The sequence below is a fragment of the Hippoglossus stenolepis genome, chromosome 16 (genome assembly GCF_022539355.2).
Source record: "Hippoglossus stenolepis isolate QCI-W04-F060 chromosome 16, HSTE1.2, whole genome shotgun sequence".
NCBI lineage: Eukaryota > Metazoa > Chordata > Actinopteri > Pleuronectiformes > Pleuronectidae > Hippoglossus > Hippoglossus stenolepis.
In genome coordinates, this window is record NC_061498.1 from 11,054,544 (window position 1) to 11,081,270 (window position 26,727).

At 43.5% G+C, this 26,727-nt stretch overlaps 2 protein-coding genes across 4 annotated transcripts; both read left to right on the forward strand.

The window, feature by feature from the left end:
- Positions 1 to 217: 217 nt before the first annotated feature.
- prkacaa (protein kinase, cAMP-dependent, catalytic, alpha, genome duplicate a) lies at positions 218 to 16,970 on the forward strand. Of its 3 annotated transcripts, none has more exons than XM_035180497.2 (10): positions 218 to 1,031; positions 8,725 to 8,786; positions 9,310 to 9,438; positions 10,132 to 10,230; positions 10,335 to 10,417; positions 10,505 to 10,631; positions 10,734 to 10,829; positions 11,028 to 11,150; positions 12,847 to 13,011; positions 13,875 to 16,970. In XM_035180497.2, exons 1-10 carry the CDS (start codon positions 986 to 988, stop codon positions 13,998 to 14,000), a joined length of 1,056 nt encoding a protein of 351 aa, XP_035036388.1. In that variant the 5' UTR covers positions 218 to 985; the 3' UTR covers positions 14,001 to 16,970. The 3 variants fall into 3 exon arrangements, with proteins under 3 accessions (XP_035036388.1, XP_047199790.1, XP_035036387.1); XM_047343834.1 differs by lacking the exon at positions 218 to 1,031 and adding an exon at positions 1,417 to 3,038; XM_035180496.2 differs by lacking the exon at positions 218 to 1,031 and adding an exon at positions 5,650 to 6,139.
- A 1,326-nt stretch (positions 16,971 to 18,296) lies between these two features.
- On the forward strand, positions 18,297 to 26,695 carry samd1a (sterile alpha motif domain containing 1a). The gene is made up of 7 exons (XM_035180696.2): positions 18,297 to 18,910; positions 21,607 to 21,961; positions 22,372 to 22,514; positions 22,644 to 22,704; positions 24,144 to 24,225; positions 24,516 to 24,630; positions 25,373 to 26,695. The coding sequence occupies exons 1-7, from the start codon at positions 18,548 to 18,550 to the stop codon at positions 25,517 to 25,519; spliced, it is 1,266 nt and encodes a 421-aa protein (XP_035036587.1). The 5' UTR covers positions 18,297 to 18,547; the 3' UTR covers positions 25,520 to 26,695.
- The last annotated feature ends 32 nt before the right edge of the window (positions 26,696 to 26,727 follow it).

Genomic DNA, 26,727 nt, shown 5'->3' on the forward strand with positions numbered 1-26,727 from the left:
ACCAAACTGAGTCTGATGAAAACAGACAGATTATATTTAAAGACGATAATAATAAAATAAAAACACAGTTTGGGGCGTTTGGGCTACAAGCAAGTCCGGGAGGCGGGACCAAATTAACAGACGAATCGCATCAATGCAACGATTGGACGTGTTGACGCCCGTCCAATCAGCGCTCGAGTCTTGACCTCTGTCACGCAAGCGTCTGTGAGTGCAGCCAATCGGAGCCAGTCAGAGGCGGGACCAGCCAGATGGATGACTGGAGTTTCCCTTGCGGTCTGAAGATTAATGGAAGGGGGGTCTGTTGATTTTAGTAATCGACTATCAGATGATCGGTCCCATTGCACTTGACGGCTGCTTTAGGAATGAATGGAGGGAGATCCATTTGACATAAGCAACAGCGGAGAAAACCGATAACCCGGACGGCACTTTCGTTTCCCGGGTCTCAGCTGAAAAGGCCTGACTACAAGAGATAGCACCTGGGTAGGTCAGGCCAGGATACGACTGCGAGGGACGCTACGAGCTAACGCCAGCTTGCTCGTTTGACAGACGGAAAAAACGGCTTTCGACGATCTCCCATGGTCCTGACTGGATTTTGGACAAACGAAGCCTTATCTGGAAGCAAAGGACAGTCGAGTGCCGCCTTGACCTGCCGGTGCTCGCTTGGAAATCGACAAGCTAAACGCTACCAAGCTAACATCCACTGGTTATCTCTGCTAGCAGCCGTGCTAGCCTAGCTAACTCAAAGCGTCAGTTTTAGCTGCGAACTTGGATATACCCGCCTGGCTGGAGGTTGTTTTTCGTCGTGGGGAAAGTATTGGGGAAGAAACACATTCGCACCCATCGGTCAATAATGGTAGCTGTTAGCTAGTAGCTAGCTGTCAGCTTCATTGAGACTGTCGACTGCGCTAAGAGGTGTAGCATCGCTCCACGACTTGTACAGGAGAAGTCAGCCCGGACCCAGGGACTCCACCATCAGCCTGCCACCATGGGCAACACGCCCACCGCGAAGAAGGGCAATGAGATGGAGAGCGGTGAGTACCCCGAACCCGCGGCTGCAGCAGCTGCCTGCATCTGTCGTCGGATTGACTCGCTGACATTCATTTCCTGTTCACCATATTGCCAGAGACATGAGAAGTACAACTTAGCACCGAGGCCCAGAGAGCTGCCTTCATAACAACACCACATTGCACTGTTCCCCCCCCCCTAACTTTGCTGATAACTGTGGCCTTTCACGTTCCGCACACAAACTTCCAGGCCGAGCTGCTTTGTACAATGACACCATGTTCATCCCAGCAGAACAGCAGAGGATGTTATTCATTCTCCCCGCTGATTCTGTGGGAAAGCTCGTGATTAAAAGCCCCAGGTTATATTGAGAGGTACGAGGCGAGGATGACAAAAACTGGCCTTATACAACAGTCATAGGTTTCCTTGTGGTTCTTGTGTTTCAGAAGGTTTTTTTTTTTTTTTTCCTCCCTCTAATCAAAAGGTTATGAAAGGCTGGAATAACATTGCAAACCCAAATCCTGGTGTGGGGCTGTTTTCTTCTGCACTTTTTAAGTAACCCAACCACTTAAACAACAAAACAACCCCCTCTGCTTTCTAAGCAATGCAGACATTTGATTCAAGTCTACAGATGCACATATATCAGGATGTAAGTGATGAGTTGAATGTTAATCTAATGTGGACACACTCTCAGACAGTTGGAGGGGAGTCGGCTGTTATCAGTGATGGGGGGGATAACCACCAGGACCTGGTCATATGATGCATGAGGGTGATCCTCTTCAGGCAGAAACTTGGAGTTGAGGAGTCTCTTGAACATCATGTGATGAGCAGCATCTAGAACAAGGGCACTTGTATGTGTCACCATGTACACGTGTGCTCTGCTGTCACTAATCCCTTTGCGATCGCAACTTTTTGTTTTGTTGATTAGCTTCTCATCCATCATATTGTTTTCATTGCTAGCTCATTACAATATGAAATAAGTGTCATGGAAGGGTTAGGGTTATGTACCTCAGCATTAACTACAACATGAGGGTAATGTCTCAATAAAATGCCTGTTACACCTTCATCCAGTCCGGAGAGGACACATTTCCATGCTTTTAATCCACGACACCATAAGTAACGATCAAGTGTGCAAAGTCTGAGCAGCTATCTGCAAAATGAGTGTCAGCTCCTTGCTGCTGGTGGAGAGTAGGTGTGAAGAATGGCCTTCAGTCCCACTGTAATGTTAACCCATCTGGGAACCTCTGTAACAAAGCCAATGACTTTCAGATTTTCTCAAAGATTTTTTAATAAGGTTTAGTGGTGGTAGAAATTTTACAATTGAAAGGTTAAAACCAAGGACATAGGAGGTAATGCTGGTGGGAGGTTTGCTTCACGTCCTTATCAGCCCGATCACTCTGGACCCACCCGATCCCCTGAGGCAGATGCGGACCAGGGGTCCAGAGCCTTATTCAGGAGTGTAATTTTCCACAGAGCAGCTAGAGATTAAGGACAACATGGCAGCTCAGTTTGGTTTCTATGGAAAATGGAAAGGGAGTGTTGAGAGCTGGTTCAGGTGCACAGGCTCTGTTTCCTCTGAACTTTCCAGTCCGGAGAAGATGAGCGGAGAGACGCTGCTCTAGTGTAAAAAGCGGATTTCTGGCCCACAGGAAGAAGCAGGGCGGACAGACACTGTGAACTGCAGCAGGAAGTGAAGGAGCAAGGAAGGTCCAGCCCAGGCTCTGCACTGTTGTTCATCGCCTGTACCGCTCCATGGGCTAAACACAGCCAGCGTGGATAGCTTTAAGTTTTGACTTAGAAGAAACTGTTGGTTTCGTACTCTCTGGAATTACGGCTTTGTTCGATCGACTGGACTTACTGCAGTGTTGAGGCTCTACACAGACTGTCGGCTGGCTTCCTCCAGCCTTTTACGATGTCTGTTATTCACAGGCTGGCAGGAAGGCTGTTTCATCGAACCAGGCCTTGTTTAGGGGACACAGGCAGTGGAGAAGGCAGACACGACCAACCACAGGAGGAGCTAGAGGCCTGCTGCTGGCGTGAGTTTTCATTCTGAAGCTGGGCAGGAGCGTGGGTTAGGGGTGGAGCTGTGGCTAATGCTATGTCCTACTAGCTGAGCCAGTCAAGCTGTGCTCAAGTTCATACATTTAGAAGATAATCAAGTTAATCGTTTTTTCTTGATGATGTTTGTTAGTACTTTTCATCTCATGTCCCGATGGGTTGTGTATCTGTTGGCTTTGGTGGAGAGATCATTTATACTGGCACACATTGGTATTTATGGCCAGAAGCCAAGATGTATATGTATGTGTGCTTATGTCCATGTATCCAAATACACTTGTATACACACAGAGCACCATTTGTCTGTTTCTGCTTTGTTACCTGTTAGAACAAAAGCATTTCTCAGTCACTGTTGATGTGTCAGTTAGCTGCCATGCTGCACAGAATAACACTGGCAGCCTTAAACCATTACACAGTGTGATGATAAACTTATCTAATCACACAGATTTACAATTTTGTTACAACATAGTTGGCTTCATTTTCCTTCTCACTGCTCTACTAAATCCATCTGATTGTATTAGTGCTTGATAGCCAGGAAATATTTTCCTGTACTTTCACACACTGAGCAATAACCGTCAACACAACCAGCTGCGATACAGTGGTTTTATTGAATTGAATGTTGTGCATTTTGGATTCGGCCATATAACGAGGTGGCACCCTGTCAAAGTGCAACTCCCTCTGTCTATAAATATCTGTGTGGTTCACGTCCTGCCCCTGCTCTGCACGCAGCTGGTTTGTGTAACAGGCGCAGGTTTGTGTTTGGATCGCTCATCACTTCCTGTCTCCAGTAAAAAGGGGCTTTGTTATAAGCCTGCACTGATTACCAGTGGACCTTACGGTTGAAATGCCAATCAGCCAGCTCAGATAAGCTTACCGTACCGTTGGCAAGCCAACATGCTGCCTTGGAACAATCCTGAGATGCAAAATCCAGCAGCAGGCCGAGCAAAACTGAGTATGGAGTTCAGTAATCTCAAAAGGAACAGTAGCTTCCTTCGGGTTGTCACGTCAACGGGTGTGGTGGTCGTGTGAATCCTTGTATGTGTTGTCCTTAATCTTTTAAAGCTGAGGTTATATTGGTGGTGGTGCTGCTGAAAATACTTCTTCTGCAGAAACGAGGGCTCCCAGAGGAACAGAAGATACACAGGGAAACATGTTTTTGTTTTCAACTGGGTCACTTTTAGCCTCCCACCATCGAAAGCTATATAGGCATGAAGATGAAATCTTGCAAGATTTTCAAAGGGCCGTTACCTTCGCCAAGGAGGTTATTTATTTGTCTGTTTTTTATTTAGGAGGATTATGCAAAAAAAAAAAATCCAAATGAATTACCATGAAACTTGATGGAAGGATGTGGTATCCATTTAAAGTTTGGTTTGGATCCAGCAGTAATTTCTTTTCACTTTCCTGAACATGTGAGATGGGGACGCTTTTCAACGTTTTTATTGATTTCTGAGAGAATAATTCATTGATCCTAATGAAAGAAATCAGGCATGTTTAGAGAACTGATAACCATGTGTGCAGTTTGGTGCAGATCCAAATATAAATCCAGATTGAGTGAATTCAAATGTGGTTTCATAAGAGGACAGTTGGGCCTTCCATGAAAATTTGTGGAGGGGTGGGGCTTGACCCAAGGTTAAACCCATTCAATTTTGTAGATGATAAATGGGTGGATTCAGGATTTTCTTTTTCACTTCCTTTTTTACATTGCGAGACACCATCAGACACATTTTTAGGCTTTTTTTTTCTCACATACCAACATAGAAAGTCCCAAAGTGAGACTCTCCAAGTTTGATTTAAGGGGGGAAGTGATACTGAGCAGTTTTAATAAATCACCACCCAATGAAACTGACAGATATTGGTACTTAAACTGTCTTCCCCATGCAGTTGAATATATGTGAATGGAACAGGAAAGTGTAAGATGACCAATCAGCTCAAATCTGTCAGTTTTTCTGCTCCTTTATTGGTCAGTAATTTATCTACCCAGCGTAGATTATTTCTCACCTTTACACACATGCAAACACCTTCCTAGATTACATGCAGCGCTGTTTTTCCACTGACGTTCCACTTTTCTTAGGCACTACACAAGGCTGTGCACTCTCAAAACAAGGCCTGCTGTAAAGTGGGACCCGATTTGGCGCGCTTCACAGTTGAATGTTGGTCAGCTTGCCCTAATATAACCCTTCTGTTCCTGCGTCAGAGTGGGGCTATTGAGGCCCTGCAGGGGAGCGATGGAGGATTGATTTTTGTTGAGGATCAATTCAACACTGGCATTACAGATTATCTGGTGCATTTGTGCAGGGAGGAAAAAGTTTCCCAGTGGTCTGTGCGCTCCTGCTTTGCTTTTTATGTTCAGGTCGGAAAGTGTTTTTCGTTGCAGATGTGACATCTGATTGGTTCTGCTAATAAGGGAAAGTTTTAGTTGCATCTAGATGTGTCTTGTTCATCTCCAGGGTCTCTTATTTGGGCCTAGTTTTCCATAGAACTCTCTCTGGGTTGGATAAATATACCAGCTACTGTTTTATGCTCCTCCCCCTGATGATCATGCCCCTGTTAAGATCAATATATAGCCTCTGTGTGTGTGCATATGTGTGTGTTTGCGTGTGTGGTTGACATGAGAGGGAACGGCACAGAGTACTTTGTGAGCAGAATAAATATTGATACAAACCAAGCAAGGGTCCAAATTGATCCGTGTGAGTGTAACGGGCGCAGCGCTGCTCTCCATGCTATGTTTGACAGCACACGGGAGGTTTCTGCAACTTTCTGAACTAGGTCCCAGGCAAAAGTGACAGTCACAGGACACGCTGAAGACTTTCCGCCTGCCAGCAAGGACACTTGACTTGGTTTCTTTGGATGCTCCGCGGGGCCCGCAGATCTGAACCAAGTTCTCACCAAGGGGGAGGCTAGGTCATGAGTCAGTGACTGTGAGGAAGGCAGAAGAACAGGGGAGACTTTGCAGGGCTAATGTGTGACAGGAAGAGCTCCAGAAGGCATGCAGGGAAGAGGGAGTCATCCTCGCGCTCAAGTGAATCTGGGTCGCGCTCGGCAGACGCAGCAGCACCAGAGGTACCCATAGTCATCCCAGATGGTAAGGAGTTTGGAGTTACAGGAGAGTCATTGTGTTGAACGGACACTCCCAAGCCTCATAAAGTCTGGATGAAGATGGAGATATTTACTTACATCAGCACCCAAATATTTCTTCTGAACAGCTTCAGGTTATGACAGGAATAGCTCCATTTTAGTCTTCTAAGTGGGAGTTGAGCAACTTTCTCTGGAAATGTTTTCTCCCCAGTAACCAGTCTGCTTCCACTGTGGGAGCAGCAGTGCTCTCGACATGTTTATGTGAACTTTGGTCTCTGCTGTTCTCGCTGGCTTTCTCTCATCCTATTGTCGGAGCTGCTGGTCCTTAGAGAATTAGCAGGAAATCACATTTGCTGGATGAGGATTAAGCTTCATTTAGTTTTCAGTGTATGTGTTTGAGGGTTATACAAATGCTTGAGATGTTGCCACTTTTTGATATGAATTTATCGATGCAAAAATCCATTAGTTTAAATATTCACATAACAAAGTTGATGAATAGATTACAGTGCAATTTCACTATTGACAGCTGACTGGCTTTATTTTAACTGTGCCGTAGGCTGCTATTTTCCATTGATTAGTATGACATTCCATATTATCCTGAGAGGGGTCATGTTTCCACTGGTTTTTCAATTGTTCATAAATTAGTACAAATAATACTTTTGTAGTATCGCCATTAACCACATTTATACTTTACACTGCATTTGTGAAATCTTTCGCCCAAAAATATTTAACATATAATCTGAATCAAAGCCGCTACAAGATAGTTTTCCGCTGCTCTGGCCTGGCATTCGCTGCAGTAATCATGAACCATAGTAAAGAAAGCTGTTTTGTGACAAAACATTGTAAAAGTACAACCTTGATCCCCTTGTGTCCTGGACTAACAGTATAGAAATAGCAGTGCTTCCCAAGCTGCCGGGGCAGCGAGTGTCCCTAAAACTTCTCCACAGATGGTGAGGAAGAATGAGGAAGGACTGGTTATCTACATGTTCCCACAGAGCACTGGGATTAGCCTCATAAAGATAAGGGCAAGAAAAATGTACTTCTCCATATGACACCATGTGTGTCAGGCTGTCAAAATGTGTCCACCTATACTAGCATGTGCTGTACATGTGTCTGTTTACATTGCCAAGGATGGTTTCTTCTTGTAGCCTCATGTTAAACTGCACTATGAGTAGAGTGTGGATACCTGGACAAAGAATTTTGAAATGTTGTTTTGGTTTGGGATCGATCATGTTAACTGGGCTGTCTATTTGATATTTTGACTCTGCACGCACCTGTAATCCAGGAAATCATCGGGCTTTGATCGCACAATCCTTACTGTTACAGAGAAGCATCCCCACATTTGAAACTGTCACGACAATAACTCGTATTGAGATCATGAGATGATGTTCATGGTTCGGTTCTCCCCCAACCTCACATTTTTTTCTCAACAGCCCATAGTGTTACAGAGTCTCCCACATGCTTTCTGGTAAACGCTACCCGAGATGTCACGCAAGTGTCTTTTTTGCCCCTATCCCTTAAGGCTGTTGAACACACAATGTCTTCCATTGCAGCTGTGGAAGCTTGTAGCGTCTTTGAGGATATTTCGCACAGCGCAGATTTACAGCTGTCATACTGTATCCGTGTAATGTAGGAGATGAGTTGTGAATTAGGGCTGCAGGATATATCGCGATATCAGTGCATGCAATAGAGGCATTGCAAAAGATCTCTCTCTCTCTCTCTCAGCTGACGTCTCTGTCTCTCAGCTGACGTCTCTGTCTCGCTACAGTTTAAAAGTTGATTTGTTTAAAATGACGCCACCATATCAACACTGATCATATAAATGAGTTAAATCTTTCTTCAGAGCAGCGCGCATTCAGATCTCTGCGACTTTAGACAGGGACTGTTTGTTTATTTATCGCAAGTCATATCGTCATCATGATATTAAACAACGTTCTCGCATATTGCATGTTTTCCTAATATCATGCAGCCCTATTGTGAATGTGCTTTTCTTCGTTCAATATAGTTTTTGCAAAGAAGTGGAGTCACTCAGCTTTAAATCTCTCAGTTGCAGGTTTATTTAACCTCATACCTTTACTGATCTCTTTTCATTTTTATTATGTTGCTTCTAAACATTTTTTTGCAGCTGTGATCATTTCGGTGGGTCATAGTAAAGCGGGGAATTGACTAGTTGTAATTTGTTCTCTGGGTGAGATGGCGTATTTTCTACCATGAGCGGTATTAGTGTTCAGATCAACTTCAGCATGAGCTGAATTCTCTAATTCAGATGGATTTACAGTATCTCGATCAATTTCATCGTTGGAGTAGAAGCAGATGTTTAGATCCAAGCAGAAGATTGCAGACTGTTATCAGATCATAGACACATTATTTATCGTAATGCTGCTAACACGTATCATGTATCATGCATCATGCTCTATTATTGGAATACGTCACAAATTCCTCCACATGATTGTAAAACAGGAGTGTTGTGGTGTTCTCTGTGTTTAGGTTAGGTTGATCTGTTACACAAAATCCTTATTAGTTTGGACTTGTTTCTTTTTTTTAAACAGACAAACTCTTTATAATGAATATGCCCTTTGTTACTGATTGCAGTGAAGGAGTTTCTTGCCAAAGCCAAAGAAGATTTCTTGAAGAAATGGGAGAATCCAGCACAGGTAAGAGCAAATGAGAATTTCTGCTCTTTTTCTGTCCAATCACTCTTTTCATTTTATTTTATTATTGTACATTGTCACATAACTACATTATTTTATTGTACCTTCAGCTAATAGTGATTTTATTTATGTGTGCAGAGGCACATAAGTGTGATGATGCATTTCATAATGAATGAACCAGACTTTGTTTTCATGTGCTTGTTCTTGCTCTCAGGCAGAATCATGGGAATAGCTCTGCACATGATCAAATTAATTCCAATTTATTTTTATAGGGCCATTGCCCCCTCTGCTGGGCTAATGTGGACATGTGTATATATTTTCTACAATGACTGCACTTCTAATATTCACTCAAGGAACAAAATGTCAGCAGGTTTAATTCACAATAAACCATCAGGAATTGTTTTGTGAATACTTGTAATCGACACATTAGTATGTTTAGCAGCAGAATCATTTTGTATGATAGTTAAACTACAGTAGGACTCTTCATGGTTTGTCTGTCTCACTGACTTCCTCCTCTTCCCCTCAGCAAACTGCGGCATTGGACCAATTTGAGCGTTTGAAGACCTTAGGCACTGGTTCATTCGGTCGAGTCATGCTGGTTAAACACAAAGAGTCGGGCCAGCATTTTGCCATGAAAATACTTGATAAACAGAAGGTACAGTACTTGCAGCATTGTATTCAGGTGGAATACTACATTTGAATGCTTGACTTGGGTAATCCATTTTGTATATGATAATAATGTGTTATTTATACAATGATAATACAGTATTATTATTGTCTCACGGGCTAGTAGCTCCATGAAGAAAGAAGTGACTGTGACCATCTACTTATAGCGTCTCCTACCGTGCCATATATTCAGTTTGTTGTTACTTAAAGAGGTCACAGTGTCCCGGATCTTGTCAGTATTATTCCAAGTACAGACTAAACTACTGCTAACTTCATAGTACATGACTGACTGGGGACAGGGGTTCACACACTACATGACCGCTCACTAAGAGAAACCCTCAACCAGTATGTCTGCTCTCCAGACATTATACCGCCCTCCCCCGCCCTGCACTTTGATTGGCTGTAGTAGTCGCAAATTTGTAGTCGGCTTGAAATCTAGTCAGAGAAAGCGTGTCTGTGACCCTCTAGAATCGCATCTTTGAAGAGTTCACACATAACGACTGGCGACGGCCAATATCCGGCTCAAAATCTTGTAGGGATCAAAATACAGGAATGGAAGAAACGCATTAAAAACTGTTTGGATTGAATTGCTGTATCCAATTATATTATTTTTTTCTACATGTTCTAATATGTCTGATGAACCTGTGTGTCCTAAATAAGCCTCCTGCCTACTTCCTCCCAGGTAGTGAAGCTGAAGCAGATAGAGCACACACTGAACGAGAAACGTATCCTGCAAGCGGTCAGCTTTCCCTTTCTGGTGCGACTGGAGCACTCTTTTAAGGTATGCATTAAATAAGCTCATGTGTTTTTATCCTCCAAGCATGTGCACCTCTTGTTTTTGTGTGTCTTTCATGTCAAAGTAAGACTCTGCTCATCTCTCTGCAGGACAACAGTAATCTGTATATGATAATGGAGTATGTACCCGGGGGTGAAATGTTCTCACACTTAAGGAGAATTGGTAGATTCAGGTGAATTGACTTTCTGCTTACTCTACCTAAATATTTCCAACTGCTGCTGGTTGACTATTAATGCTGCGGCTGATTTTTGTTTTGCAGTGAACCACACGCCCGCTTCTACGCAGCCCAGATTGTACTGACCTTCGAATACCTTCACTCACTGGATCTCATCTACCGAGATCTGAAGCCGGAGAACCTGCTCATTGACCACCAAGGTTACATACAGGCAAGGATCGCATGTTTTTCGTTCTTGCTCATCAACAACAATTGTTGTGTGATGGTTTCTCTATGTGGTTTAGTTCTCAGAACTGTGCCCTCTCTCCCTCAGGTAACAGATTTTGGATTTGCGAAAAGGGTGAAGGGCCGAACCTGGACGCTTTGCGGGACCCCAGAGTACCTGGCACCGGAGATCATCCTCAGTAAGGTCAGTGTTCTGCCCAGTGTTAACAGCACTGCTTTTTATATGAAGGACAGAGTTGTTAAAGCTACATGATTTCATTTACTTACAAAGCAGCAAACTGTGGTACAATATGCTGCTTACTCTCTGTTATCATAGAGTTTGAGTTCGAATTTTTGTTCGAGGACATACTTGACCGCCCTGTATTGTCTTTGTTTTTTCCAGGGTTACAATAAAGCAGTGGATTGGTGGGCCCTGGGCGTGCTGATATATGAGATGGCTGCTGGTTACCCCCCCTTCTTTGCCGACCAGCCTATTCAAATTTACGAGAAGATTGTATCAGGGAAGGTGAGTTTACCTAAATAGTCCCTTAGTTTTATTTTCATAAGTAGTTTGACTGTGCCATTACAATACAGTACACAATCATACACTGCTACTCAACAGAGGTAATGGTATATGAAGTAAAAACTTTAAAATTAGTTTTGAAGTCCATAATTCATACTGATTGTAGAAAAATAGTAATGTAAAGGGAAATTGTAGTGGTTGTGTAAAACATTTTTCAGTTAAAGCAACTTTTTCTTTCTGTGTTGAATGGATACTTCTTAAGAAACAACAGAAATTATTTTGTACGGAATAATGTTCTCAAATCTGTTAAACCAAGGCGGCATGGTGGTTAGCACTGGATCCTTATACTCTTGCTTCCTCTCAGAGTCCAAAGGCATGCAGATTGGGGTTAGGTGAATTGGAGACTCTAAATTGACCGTATGTGGGAGAGTGAGTGGTTCTTTATCTCTGTATGTTGACTAGAGGTGTGGACATTTCTCGATTCTTGGATTCATCGCGATTCGGACGTGGACGACTGCAGCACACAATTCTAAACTGAATTAATGTCAATTAGTGTGGAGAGCACTGACAACTGTCATAGACTTACTGTTGTAAATTACTGCATACTTGTAATATCAGTAACAGTCTATAATACTTTGCATGTGCAGTAATATAGAACATTGTGGATGTGATGCATCGTTGTGCATTTGAATCGTTGTCGAATCGTGAGGCTAGTGAAGATGGCGACCTGTCCTCCCTCTCACCAAATGTCAGCTGGAATTGGCCTTTACTCTAATAGCGACCCTTACATTTTAAGCGGTATAGATGATGGATGGAATGTGTTAAACGTTTATATCACTCCATTTATAGACGAGTGATGTGTCTGACACATTAACTGCTCTTAACTCATCAGCTCCTCTGAGTATTTTGTATGTAATTGATAGGACACAGATGAAAATACCCCACATTCCCTTTAAAAAAATGTGTGTTATTGATACAAATTTAAAATGTAATTTTGTTTATTTGTTTGTCAATATGTTTTATTTTGAGAAGATGAATCTCATTCATAATGCATTAGTTTCAAGGGAAGTTTAACAAATCAACTGAATCAAAAACCTTTATTTACAAGTGGTTATTCATTTTTGGAAACATATATAAATAACTGAACTTTTAGCATGTGCTGTGGTGATCTCACAACCGCTTAACAACAGTATAAAGCCACAGATTTGCAGTTCACTAGGCACGTACATTAGTGACATACAAATTTAAATTTTCCTCAAGTTCTGAGAGATGTGACATGTGTGTAAAATGTCTAAATCAGTCGTACAGCGCCCCTAGCATCTGTGGATGTTCAGCAGAATATTGGACCTAAAGAAGTGCCCTCAGAGTCTTTGACCTTGGCAACATGGGTCATATTATGCTGGTCTGTTTTTGCACCTCATAAACATCTGTCATCATGTGGACCAAAATGATTTATGGATGAGGAAGGCCGAAGAAAAACAGAATGGTGCAAACAAACACATCTGTCAAAACCCAGCAAATCCCATTTACATTCAACATCAGTGGGCAAAATGTCATCAATGCAGTTGCTCTTATAGCTACATCACTCACAGTCTGGCACTAACCAGCAGCCGTACGTCTAAACCATATCATGAGGTCTAAATTAGTTGTGTTTGATAACACACTCACACAGTTTTTAATTTTTTTTCTTCATTTGCAGGTTCGCTTTCCCTCTCACTTCAGCTCAGACCTGAAGGACCTGCTGAGAAATTTGCTTCAGGTGGACCTGACCAAGCGCTTTGGCAACCTCAGGAATGGAGTCAACGATATCAAGGGCCACAAGTGGTTTGCCACCACTGATTGGATAGCCATCTACCAGAGGAAGGTGAGAGACCAACCTTCACACAGCTGTAATGTGTCCAACTCTCATTTTTAAATTAAAATGGCAGACGGAAGATGTTTTTAATGAAACTTTGGTCAGTGGAAGTGCCTTTAGTCTACATCTGTGGGTAATTTCACACCATCTGTGCTTCCTCAGAGATGACGATACATTAGAAGTTTTTGAAAAAATATCTAAATCACCCAAAATATGTATTTCTCTCAATAGTCTTTTGAACTTAAAAACTGATGGATTAAACTCAACTTTATTTATACAAATCCTGAATTACAATTGACAAGTTCACATAATAACTAGACGATACCGTTCCTAAACCATATTTAAATTCACTGGATCCAGGTTTTGATTTAGATCTGCACCAAAATTCACACTCATATAAACATCAATTGCCTAAACATGCCTGATATTTGTCAGCAAGATCCATGAATTATTCTCTGAGTATAATCAACAAAAATGTTACAAAACACCTGATCTCGCAACATTAAAGAAAGTGGAAAAGAGTATTCCCACCCCCTGATCCGGATTCACATCAACATTTTGTGGGTTCCTCCCTGAACCATACCTAGTGCTAGACGATATTCACAAAATTCGTCCTGCAGTGTGACCGCAGCCTAATCGAAAGACTTCCATGTATTTGAGCGTGATTTTTTTTCGATTGTGTAACACTCACTTCCATTTTAATCATCTTAAGATGCTGTGTAAAACTCCAAATAATTTGAAGTGTTTAAATTGTCTCTTTATCTCCTTGGACCGATTATAGTGGGCTAGTTGATTATGACGCATAATGTGGCTTTGACTCTCTCGATGAGTCGACACCGCATCATTCATCACTGTTGTCCTGTGTGTTCCAGGTGGAAGCTCCCTTTATTCCTAAGTGCAAAGGCCCCGGCGACACGAGCAACTTTGACGACTACGAGGAAGAGGAAATCAGAGTCTCCTTCACAGAGAAGTGTGCAAAGGAGTTTTCTGAGTTCTAGATTCCAACCATGAGTAGCAGAGAGAGAAAGAGTGAGAGAACGAGCGAGAGAGACAGGCATTTAGAAGGTAAAAGGGGGTCTGAAGACAGGAAGCGCTAGGGTGGACTGCTAACTTGCTTATTTGTTATGACGACAACAATGTAAAATCCCCCCCAGTGGAAATGTAGGCAAAGTGAAGAAAGATCCAGCAGAACCAGCAGTGTTGCCTTTTCTGATTGTTTCTCAACTGTTACCTATTTGTTTTATTTATCCCTCTTGTGTTTGTGGCAGGGGCTGGAGGAGAACAGACATAGGTTGTGGCTGTTCAGCTAGACTTGTATCTTTCTGATGGTGTAATGACACGTTTTAAGTCTTTGCAGGTTGAGGCATTGATTTTTCTGTTAAGGTACTGAATCTGCTATAGGCTCCTTTTTTTTTTCTCCCCTGAACGGGCCCTCTCTTCAAGCTTCTCAAGGAGCGTTTGTTGTATCTCGTCACCCCCACACTCCATCTCTCCATTTTGAATCTGTCCAAGCAATACCAAGTCCAACAGATGTGCCTATCATAATGCCAACTGGTTGGAAAACTGCGTCGAAAGCATTGGTGCAGAGCTTTGGCTATGGTGGCAAATGGCCTTTGTGCCCGTTGTGGTTCACAGCTTGAAAACTCTCTGCGCCTGCCTTTGTCTGCTCAGTGTGGCATGATTATTGGGTAGATGATGATGATGCGCTCACTGCTCGCAGCTGAAGCAGTGGGGATCTCTGTGATCAGCGAGATAATGATTTATCACAGTAAACTTCATCAGGGTCTTACTGCTTTCGGGGACCTGTAAGAGATGGTAAACATGAGGTCTGCATTTAAATCTGTCTTTCTCTTAGCTGAATTTATTAGAGCATTTAAAAGAAAATCCTATTGGTGATCATTTTGTCCTTTTTTGTCAATCTCTGTGCTTGTGTGTTATTTAGTGCTCAAGGGTGGGTTAAAAAGCTGTGATTTAGCAGCAACTAACATTGTGGTCACACTCCTGACTATTGTTTATTTAATTCATAGTACATTTATACATCATATATATATATCTATATATATATATGATAGAAAACATGAAATATCCATCTTTTTCAACATTGTCTCATAGCTGTGAAACTGAATTAAGAATTTCATTAATAAACAAATATAAATTCTGCCAAATTTGCAAACTGAGAACACTGCAAAGTTTTCTGTATGTAACTCTGATGGTGGTGGATTTTAATACGCAAAAAAGTAGCAAAATGTTTCAACAAAGTGTGCATGTTATTTTTGTACAATATCACTTTTAAATATGGCATAGCATTATGCTTTTCTCGTGCTGAGGTACCTGAGACGGTGGATAACATGCGTAACTATTAAAGCAGACTCTCCGCTGCTCTGTTTTGAAGATGGAACGAGACCCAGATAAATGTCAGAAAGTTCTTCTGGCTTTTGTTCACTACTCAGTTTAAAGGACAGTTTGCTGATAAAGTCACTGAACTCGTGCGTCTCACCTTCTCTTGTATATACCTTACATATAACACATTCACATAGACTTGCAGTCCAACCAAAATTTGGGGACCGCTACGATTGGAGTGGTTTTTTTTGTTTTTTTCTTGTTTTCTTGTTTTCTAGCTTTCTATGTAACAAATGAAACGAAGGAAGCTTTCCTAACGCTGTCCCCCTTTTTTGCCAAGTTGATTTCTGTGGATGCAAGACAATCACAGACCAAATCTTATTGCTGGTTTGTTGACTGAACACATTGTTTTGGTTTGATGAAGGATGTTTGCTTTCACCCACCCCACCTTCCTCCTCCTCCTCCTCCACCCTCCATAGCCCCTAGGTGCTAGACTTTTGTCCATCTCACTGAAAAGCTTCTGTGAACTGTTTGATGTGCATCACTCTATTTGTCAAATCTTGTATCATGAAATTTCTGAGAATGTTCTTTCGACTCTAAATGATTCGGGTTAGGCTTGAGTAATTATTTTTGGGAGTCTCTTTAATGTATTTAAGATGAAACGCAGGATAACCTTTTTGAATGTCTTGAACTGTCTGATGGAGATGTGTCCAATGCTGTGTGGAAATGACGTGTATTCTTTATAATACATATTTCTCTGATGAGCTTGGTTTTTCTTGCATGTGGTAAAAGCAACCCAACGTCAAGACACCCCCCCCCCCTCGACCCTCGGAGCTGAGACGACGTTAGAGAAAGCTTAGTTTCCACAGCCGACAGCCTCGTCACCATTTAAACCTTTCATTCATACGCATCACGTTCAGCAATGCAGTGGATCACCAACCAACTCGTCCAGTCTTTTGCAAATAGTGAAGCACATGCCACACACTTTTTCAAATGTCCTATTTATTGATTTTTGCTAATTCTTTAAAACTTTATAGACATAATGTAAAGCTTTGAAGAGAGCACATGTAATATCTTTATGTTCTGACTAATGACTAAATCAGACTTGGTTGGTAGAAGGCAATGCCACCATCTTAATGCTGTGTTATTTTTTTATTTTTTTCTTGTTTGTGTTTCCCCACTCAAAACTTCTTGTCAGTTGTCTTTAATTCTTTTTATCAGCTAAAAACTATCAACTGATCTGTGCTCGGTCTGAGTTTCTCTCCTGTGTTTTCCTTTGATCTTCATCAGGTTTTCACACACTCTTCATTCAAACATAACACTTTTTACATCTGAGATGTTTTGCGTTCATATTTTCTAATTGTATTTTCAAAAAAAAGTGAGAAAAAGAAAAAGCAAAAACAGAACATTAATCTTTTCCTCATGACCTGGGTACAGTGATTGTGTAGTCTATTGTACCTTTTGGGAAACAATACTGTATATCCTTGCCTTTGACAGTCTTAACTATCTTACCCTCTGGAGAACTTGACAGATACCCTTAGAACACAATGAGTATGTTAAAAAAATATACATAAAGTAATATTTTGCAAAATGTATCATTCCAATAAAGTTTTACTTGTTAAGACTAATATGTCTGGGTTATATATAAACTCTCACTTCAACTTGCACAATATCACACTCCATTAGGTGGAACCACATTTTGTCAAAACAATGTTTTTCCATGACTTGACAATCTGAAGGAAGATGTTTGCGGTTCAGGCGTCTGTCATGACTGGATCAGAGGAACACAGTTTTTGGTAGGTGATGACTGATGCTGTATTTTCACTGTCCTGTCAGTTATTGTGAATGTTTTAGGAGGCTGGCGGGTGCAATTGAATAATGCAGTGTTGTGTTCATCCTGTCACAGTATGGCATCGGTTACCAGCCAGCTCTCAGCACCCCTCTCCGAAACTATCCACACCCTCATTTTTTAGGATTGCATCTGGCTTCATCAGTTAAATGTGAAGGGGCCAGACAGGCTTTCAGATGGTTTGAAAGTAACTTAGATAACGTAAAAGACCACTTCATTAACAAAATGTGTCAAAAATATGAAATGAGGAAATTCATTACTTGACAATTGGATGATAAATGTATCACATTGAAAAGATTAAATGGGTAAATCAATTTAAGAATATGTAGAGGATGACATAACATTTGAAATATGGAATTTACTGTATTGAAACCCTTACTCACCCAAAAAATATATGAAGAACATATAAAGATATATATTTACTTCAAAGACCCACTTGGTGATTTATGAACTACATCAAATACAGCTCTGTTTACATACACAAATATAAGTTAATTTATCAGTCTGAACCTTTTTCCTGAACCTAATCTTATAATTAACAAACACTTTATCTACTCTCACTCTAACATAATCCCATTAACAGCATCAAAAAGCACACATTCACATGGTGTTAGACCCTGTGGTTGGGGTCCTTCATTTCAGAATCACTGCAGATTACAAATCTGTGTTTTGGAGTTTAGTGGAACTACTTTTTAAGCGATTGGGTTACTACTATTTGTGGCTCCAATATGCTGAACAATATAAATAGTGATTGAAAGTAGCCTGTGTATTTAAAAGGACAACCAAACAGGATTTGTTTTACTGGATTTACTACTTCTGTACTTTCATTAATGACCCCTTCACTGTGCACTTAATTCATCTTAGTTTGAGATTGTGAGCATGTGGACTCTAGCTGTTGAATTAGATTTTGTAATCTAATAAAAAAATTGCAATCCGAAGTGACTGACAAAACATAGGATGTTAAAAAACCTTCAGATTTACAGACCAACGCATCACTGCATGTAGCTTCAGTAGCCTCATCAATAGTTCATGTTAGTTTTTGCTCTAACAACTTTTTAAAGTGAGATCCTCAGGCAGCCATTGGGGCGCACATGGGGCCGAGTGCGCGCGCACGTCCCCATCCAGGACTGCACATTCCACCTTAAATGGAAGGGAAAAAAACCCTCTCGAGTGAAACTTTTCGCTGCAATCCGTCGCTCCACCTTAAGCGCACACGCAAACGCAGGAGGCGTTCAGCGAGGTTTCCGCTTCTCAGTCGGGCTCGGACCGCGGCGCACGAAAAACACCGTGAGTGACGAACACGGCCTGACGCACTAAGCAAAGAAGAAAAGAGCGAAAAGAAGCGAGCGAGGAGAGATGACCGAGTCCAAGTACCGAGAGTGGATCCTGGACACCATCGACTCGCTGCGGTCGCGGAAAGCCCGGCCGGACTTGGAGAGAATTTGCCGAATGGTCCGAAGACGACACGGGTCCGAGCCCGACCGAACCTGCGCGGAGCTGGAGAAACTGATCCAGGAGCAGACGGTGCTCAAAGTTAACTACAAGGGCTCCGTCTCGTACCGGAACGCCGCCAAGGTGCAGCGGAGGAGCCGCAAAAAGGACGATGTAACGTTAGCGGCGGCGGCGAGACGGAGCGCGGTGGAAGACGCCAGCCACTCGGACTTGAGCAACGGGGACAGCGCTCTCGGTCCCGCTGACCAGGACGAGGAGGACCTGGAGGTACGTTGACGCGAGGAGGACATGTTTCCCCTCCGCTCATTGTCATATCACATCACGGCACATTAACAGGTGGAGATAGGAGCTCGGTATGCGGGCTGTGTGCGTGTGCGCGGTCTCATTGTCAACGTGTGTTTTTAGTGTGTCTGCACACGGGGAGTGGTGAGGGGAGGGGAGGGGGTTGTGATTTTGCAAGTGCACCCGAAAAAAAACTGCCGCAGACGGGGAGCGGCGGTTGGACCTCGCTCGAGCGCTACCGAGGTGGAGGAGAAGAAAAAAACAGAAGGTGCGCGTGAAGTGGGAGCGTGGCACATTGAACGAGGCGCCGGCGGAGGAGCGCCTCAACGCGGGCGGTGCAGACGGGCACGAAAAGTTGCACCGTCCCGTTCGTCCGCAAAAACATAAAAAGCCCGAGCCTCCATTATCAGCGGCAGAAAGCGCTTTTCAAGCCCCAAACTCGGCGTTGAGCGAAGGGGAGGAGGACCGGGGGGTCAAGTTTATATGAAAGTAGTCGCCTGGAGCCGGAAGTGCTTTCAAAATACAACCACCAAAATGAGCTCTCCTCGACGATGCTTTTATTTTTGTGAGCTCGGACGGGAAACGCGCGTGCTCGTCCTCAGCCACTTGTCAGCAGTGGGAGTGGGTGAAGGGAAAGAAGGAAAAAAAAAAAAGTCTGAAACACCGCGGATGTGGGAGCCCGATGGGGGGACGCTGGGACATTGTTGGGCTGTTGATTGTTTCATTTTATTTTGTTATACATCAAGGGGGAACTGAGCACAGCCGTCCCAGGCCAAGCAGCCAAATGTCGCCAGAAACACGTCCAGACGCATTTTTATATCCCATCGGTCCATGACGAGATGCCCCCCTCCAGCACCCCCTCCTCCTCCTCCTCCCGTCTGGACTTTTAAATGTAAGCCCATCACCCTGTTCTGCGCTGTGCAAACATGAAGCGAATCCACGAGCCTCGACGCTAAAGTTCCCCCACGACACACGTTGGTCCGGTTCGCGTTTGCAAACTGCGTCTGTTTTCTGCAGCGACGCACGATCGCAGACGCAGTGCATAAAGTCGAACCCCTGCACCCATTGTCGGACACGCCGCTGCCGAGCCCGGTCACGTCCAAACGCGTTCGGCGCTGTAGCCGCCCCGCCGTGGCCTCTCGCTGGTCCCGCGCAGCAGCGGCTCGTCACCTTCAGCCGTGCCCGTCAGAGCCGATCGCTGACAGCGGTCTGAGATGAACCGCATGATCGTAAAGTGGTGAAATCGACAGTGCGCGAGAGCTGAAGTCAACGCAAAGCGACCGCAAACTGTTCGTCCGGCTCTCCATGGCGGATGCGTCTGTCCGATTTGGGTTAAGCTGAGATCAAATTGACTTTGTTCTCAGTCGCTTATTGAAAAAAAACGAGCGCCTGGTCACTTTGTACCGGCGGCTGCGTCTCCTCCGGGGCTTGTTATGCAGCTTTTACCCGAGTACGAGGGTAGAAAAAAAATATGGGCAGTGACGTGTCCGATAACGGACTCATTATTTTTTTTGCGTTACTCTTTTCGTCGCTGCAAATCGTTGACCCGGTGCAAAGTCAAAGTGGACGAAAATCGACGGGTACTCGTCGTGATCGGATCGGACTGTTGATCCGTCCGTCGAGTTAAAGCTCTGGGGGGGGGTTTGTCTCCGGTGCCGCTTTGCCGCCGCTCGGCCCCGGGAAGCGCTCGATCCGTTAAAGAGCACAGACACAATGGCGAGGTCTCTACCGCGGCTCCCCAAACTCCATGCGCACTTTGGAGGAAATTTGAGAAAAAAAAGAAAAAAAAAAGAGAAACCGCCTCCCATCGGCCCCTTTCCTTTACGCTCTCTCCCGTGTGTTTGAATGGTTGGTCATAAAGGCCTCTGAACACGGGGACGCACCGTGCGCGTATCGGCTGATGGAGACCGTGTCGTGCGTGCGTGTGTGTGTGGAGGTCCTCGGGGAGGGTGGTGGTGGTGGTGCCGGGGCATCGTGTGTTTGTGACCGTGTCCTCGGTGAAAGTTGTGTGAAATGCAGCGCGGCGGGTGAACGCGGTACCAGCGCCTCTGCTCCTCTCAGGCGCGGGGCGGGCTTTAGTGCGCTCTTGTGCTCGACACTGCCGAGTCCTGGACACGCAGTCGCACACAAGGTAATTTCTCACTCTGGGCGCCGTCGAGAAAATGTGGAGGGGGGGGGGGACGGAGCCAACGAAAGGAACGAGTGCGCGTGTGTTACACCAAGTTGCATATCAGATAACATGGAGCCCGTGCACATAGGTTTAATTGCGTGTAAATGCATTTGGGGTGGCAGGGCTTCCCTGACTGTCTGCACACAACACTCCCCGCACCGCGGGAAGGGAAGGAGGCACCCAAAGGCAATAATTTACCACCACAGCGGTCAAATTGCGACATCTGTATGAGCATGTTCTCCTCAGTTATGACAACAACCAGGCTCACACGGTGCAAGTTTGTGTCTCATAATGAACTTCATCGTTTAGAAAGGATCTCCTCCCTTCAAGCTTAATCTCTATTGATCCATACGAATATTAGGACATTCTTGTGTTGGTTGTTTGAACTCTGCACCCACCTTGTATGTTTTACATATCATATAATCATATCCCATCATGCAGTTTATTTTTAGAGACTGTTGCTTTAAAATGCAAAAGGATGTAAATTGAACATATGCTTGTGTTTTTCCAGGCTGACACCTCTATGGCTATGGACACAGACAGTAATGCAGATGAGGAGGGGGCTGATGAAAGCCAGGACGGGCAGGACAGGCCCTCCCCTGGCCGCACGCATGAAGATGCTGTGGTGCACTGTAGCACTGTGCGAGCATTCTCTGCCCCCTGCTCTCCCTCTGGCACCCGGCCCGGCCCCGGCCTCGGCTCTGGCCCCGGCTCGGGGCCGGACTCTGTCTCTTTCCAGAAGGCTGGTGAGAGGCCCAGCTCCTTGCCCCCCTCCAGCCCCAGGGCCCTCGCACACAATGACTGGGCTTATGATTCTGCTGTCTGCCCAGCGGAGCGCCAGCACCCAGGAATGCAGAGAGACAAAGGTATTCACACTGCTAGACACAGTCTGATACGCACACCCGGAATTATGGAGCACTATGATATTGCTTTATGTGCCGCCTGTATGCATAGTTTTGCACTAGTAATCAAAATAGGGATGGAGGTGTTTTACTGTCTCGATGATTAATTGCAGGCTGACACAGTTGTTGACAGTAGAAAATGCCTTATAGTCCAGGGACGGAGTTGCAGGAGGAAACACTATGGCTTAGCAATAACCTTCTGCAGTTAGAAGTGCTTCCTTGGCTTGTTTGTAGCAGTTATTGAGGTTTAATGGACAACGTTAAAAATGCACTTGTTTTATTAATGATCAAATGAATACTTCAGGTAAATAAAGTAAGGTGTGGACAGTATGGAGGATACTAGTGTGTGATGCTAATTGTTCGCTCTGTCTTAGAAGCAGCCTTGAAGCCAGCGGTCCCCTCCGTAACTACCAGCCCCTGTGCTTTAAAGAATAACGTGAAGAAAGAAGATGGAGGAAAGGTGGAGGACAGCAGCCCTTTGTCCGACCAGTTGGTACCAGACTATGCAGCACGACTGGTAATTGGCCTTTATTCCCTTCTGTGACATATAACAACTCCTGTGTGTCTCCCGCGTCTTTGATGCCTCTGCTTTCCACCCGACATTTTCATCTTTCATTTGTTTTGTTCGGTTTGGTTTTGCCAACAGGACGAGAGCAGGAATGTATCCGATGGAAGACCGCAGACACTGTCACTGCCATCTGACAACTGTGAGTTAACGAGTTCCGCATTTTTATTTGTTAAAGCTGCTGTGTAGCCTGTGAGGAAACATAGATCACTCCACTGCTCTCTCATTTTGGAAACTTGTTTGTAAACTACCACACAAACACGTAAGGGGCGTTAACTAATGACAGCCTCACTCCATTCTAGTTGTTATTTGGCCGTCCTTACAAGGGCTGGCCTCGAGGTGCGCTCAAGATTTTGTAAATGTTTGACGAGCTTGTTCTGCCGCCCCCCGTCCAGGTGGTGCTCCCTCTGACTGTTAAACCTGCTCACTGCCTTTGTGCAGTACTGCACCGTTAATGGCAGAAGCTTGAGGAAGTTTTGAAGTTGATAAAATCATAGCTGCAGAGAGTTTGAAAAAGCTGTCTGTATAAAGAAGTAAATTTCACATCAGAGTTTTCCTCTGAATATGAAGGTGGATGGGCCCCTAGAGTGAGGCCAAAATTTCTCGATTGCCTCCTGGTGGCTGGTGTCAGTATAGGTCATGCCTCCTCCATCTTAGTGGATGGGCCAGGAACCAAACTAAAGAGTCAGAATTTACACCAAATACATTTTTCTGTCCTGTCATTTAGGGCAGTTCTTATCACATTGATGTATGTTCAAGTGTTCACTTTTTTGCTTTCATTACTGGATGAGAAGTGGCGACGCAATGTCCATCTTTATGTACAGTCCATGATGTAAACCAGTAAACACAGTTTGTTGTGTAGTTTACTATGGGATCTTTATTGGAAATCTGAAATGTGCCATGCTAGTGTTAATGCAGATGAAGTGGTTATAGACATGGCATTACAAAAAGAAAAAAACACCAAAATATTTGATCTCTGCACAAATACCATGTCACTGTGAACTTAACTTAGGATGGGATTTTCGTCTTTGTCATCATGTGACACATGACAAAGACAAAAACACAGTTTTCTTGGGTATTCCTCCCAGGCAAACTACATTCAGTCCTGCCAGCATCCTGTGAAAGCAGCCTGTTTTAGTAAGGGTGCTGCATCTGCTCTCATTCATTGTACCCCCACTGTATTGAACCGTGAACTAAGTCTAATAGAAAAACAAAGTGTACCATGACAGCAGAGGCCTTAGTGTGGCAAACTATTACCATGGAAAAGCATCATTTCCATTCTATCTCAACTCTGCTGCTGTTTGTTTGACATCACACTGGTGGATGTCAAGAATATGAAGCTGAACATTAATTGAACATTTTATTGAATTTATTTTGCACATTCAATTAGAACGAGTTTGAGCACATATTACAGAGAGCCTTCTCTTTGCTTCCATAGTGAGTCATGTTAACTTGGGCCTCAAGATAGATCCTGTGGCCATCCATTGCATGTTTTCTATGTGGTAAGATATACAAATAAATGGTAAACTGTTGTGGTCTGAGGCAGAAAATGAATGTAATTTGATTCCCTTTTGGTTACAGGTACATTTAAAAAGAAGATAGATATATCACCCTTTACGGCAATTGAAGATGGTCTTCTGAATGGTGGTAAAGGCGAAGAAATGTGAGTATCTTTATTGAAATAGGTTAATATTTTACTTTTTCCACTAAATCAGATAATGTCTACTCTCCCCTTTCAAAAATGGATTTACACACCTTTATCAACCTTTGTCCAACCTTTCTTTTTTAAATAATGCATCCATTGTGCATCAATAGTGCTTATTTCTGAGGGGCAACACTTTAAAAATACAGTTAACTATTCACAAGGCCACATAAAGGCTTTAAAATACTAAAGTGGGAAATAGCGTTCTTGTGTGGTCATTGTTTCTGACTCTTTTTATTCACTTCTTCCAGCTCTGTGAAGAAGGAAAAGATGAGCCAGAACTTGTTGCAGTGGACCGTGACAGATGTGGCCACTTACTTCTCAGCTGCGGGCTTTCCAGAGCAGGCGGTGGCGTTTCGGACACAGGTTAGTGCACCCCCACAAGCTGCCACAGAGGGCGCCACACGTACACTGAAAACCAAACTTGCATTCCACCACCTTAAAGGGATAGTTCACCCAAAATTGAAAATTCCCTCATTATCTACTCACCACTATGCCGATGGGGGGTGGGTGAAGTGTTTGAGTCCACAAAACCCTTTGCGAGTGTCAGGGGTAAACAGCGTTGCAGCCAAATCCAATACAATTGAAGTAAATGGTGACCGATTCTTCAAACGCCAAAAAAAAACAACAGAAAAAAACATAAAATGCCTCCATACTGCTCCTGTGGTGTCAACCAAGTGTCCATAAGCCCCGACATTCAAATGCGAGTCGAAACGGAGTCATTTATACAATGTTTTTATCCTAAATGTCTTCTGATATCCTCCTCTGGAGCCCTTTGGAGCATGGATCACGTTTCATTTTTCGGTGAACTATCCCTTTAAGTGTTTTTAGCTGCAGTTAATATGTAGTGTGTTGCACTGTCCACATATAGTTAACTGCAAGTTGTGACCAGTATTTAGCTGCATGGTCTAGGCCTCATTCTTCAAATGATTGTGAAAATTCCCAGACTTCTCTCTTGAAATACAAAGTTCACTGTTTTAAACATGAATTTAGCTCATTTAACTTCTTAGAAAATATTTTTTTAAAGAAATAAAGCATTCAGCACAGAGCTTTAGAAACTCAAGGCTGATTCTAACTGAGAGCATGATTTTTTTTCTCTCACCAACAGGAAATCGATGGGAAGTCCCTTCTCCTAATGCAGCGCAGTGATGTGTTGACCGGTTTGTCTATCCGTCTCGGACCTGCCCTCAAAATCTACGAGCGCCACGTGAAGGTGCTGCAGAGGACCCACTTCCTGGAATTCGAAGACCTCTGAAGGGGTGGTTCACATGGCGGACAGACGATGCTGCATTGACCCACTCATGCATGCAGTGCCCTCTCCCATCTGGATCCTGCCACCCACCTTCATATACAGTATATGTAGAGGGTGAGTGGGGAGAGAAAGGCTGCGGTGGAATGAACTTTCACTGTGAGAATGACCAGAAACTGAATGACAGTCATCCTACCTCTCATTATGGTCTTTGGTTTTCAAATAGTTGCCATTTCACCCGGGTGAGGACAGTGTGAAGGCAACAGACTGCTGCGATCAGCGTTTGTTTTAAGAGCAAGGATCGTCCTGCAAGAGTAAAAGACGGGTGATACAGCCGGTGAAGAGCACTCAACCTTGCACCAAGTGCTCCACCTATGGGCTAATGTACTCACACATACAAGATGGCTGTAGCAAAGTGTTGTCGCGGTTTTGGGTCCACAAGAAACTGTTGGTTTGTCGCAGGTCGGAGATTTCTCCCCTGTGTCCTCCCTCTGTCTTTTTTACGTTACCTTCTGTCAGTCCAGAAAAGGTATGTAAGTCACACAGATAAACACAAAGCACATCTGCTGTGCGTTTTCTTTTCTTCATATGTTGAATTGATTTAAATGTAATCAAAGTGCTGGGGGAAGTCAGACAATCTACATATCTGCATCACAAGTCAACAGAGTCTGATTCCTGACTTATATTGCTGCTGATGCTGGATACCGTCTTTGTGGTATAACCAAGATGATATACTACTACTTGCTGGCAAGGCAATATGTTTCTTGTTTTATCTTATTATATATAAATTAATGTGGTCCAACTTAATACAGTTGCATTCTGGGAACAATTTCAGATAGCTGTGACCAGTCGATGTGCTGCCTAATAAAATTGGCTTTTATACATAAGCAAACCTAAGTAATAAACATGCGGGAAATGTCATTGTAATACTGAGTTATTGTTTTGAATTAAATACAGTTGCTCGGCACCTGCAGATTTCTTGATCAAATGCAATATTATGTTGTGTTTTCATCCATGTGTAACTTATCCAGCGTCTTTTTGTGTTTTAATCAAAGCCAGCCACTTGAATTGTAACATTCCATTTGATGTAGTCAACATCTCCCCAGTATCTCGTCTCATTTCTTTTGTCTGTAACATTGACACCTCTTCCAGAGTCTCAAATAAAGCTTGTCTCTCTGTTAAGCCTCTTGTTTTCAGTGTTTTTGGTCGACAGT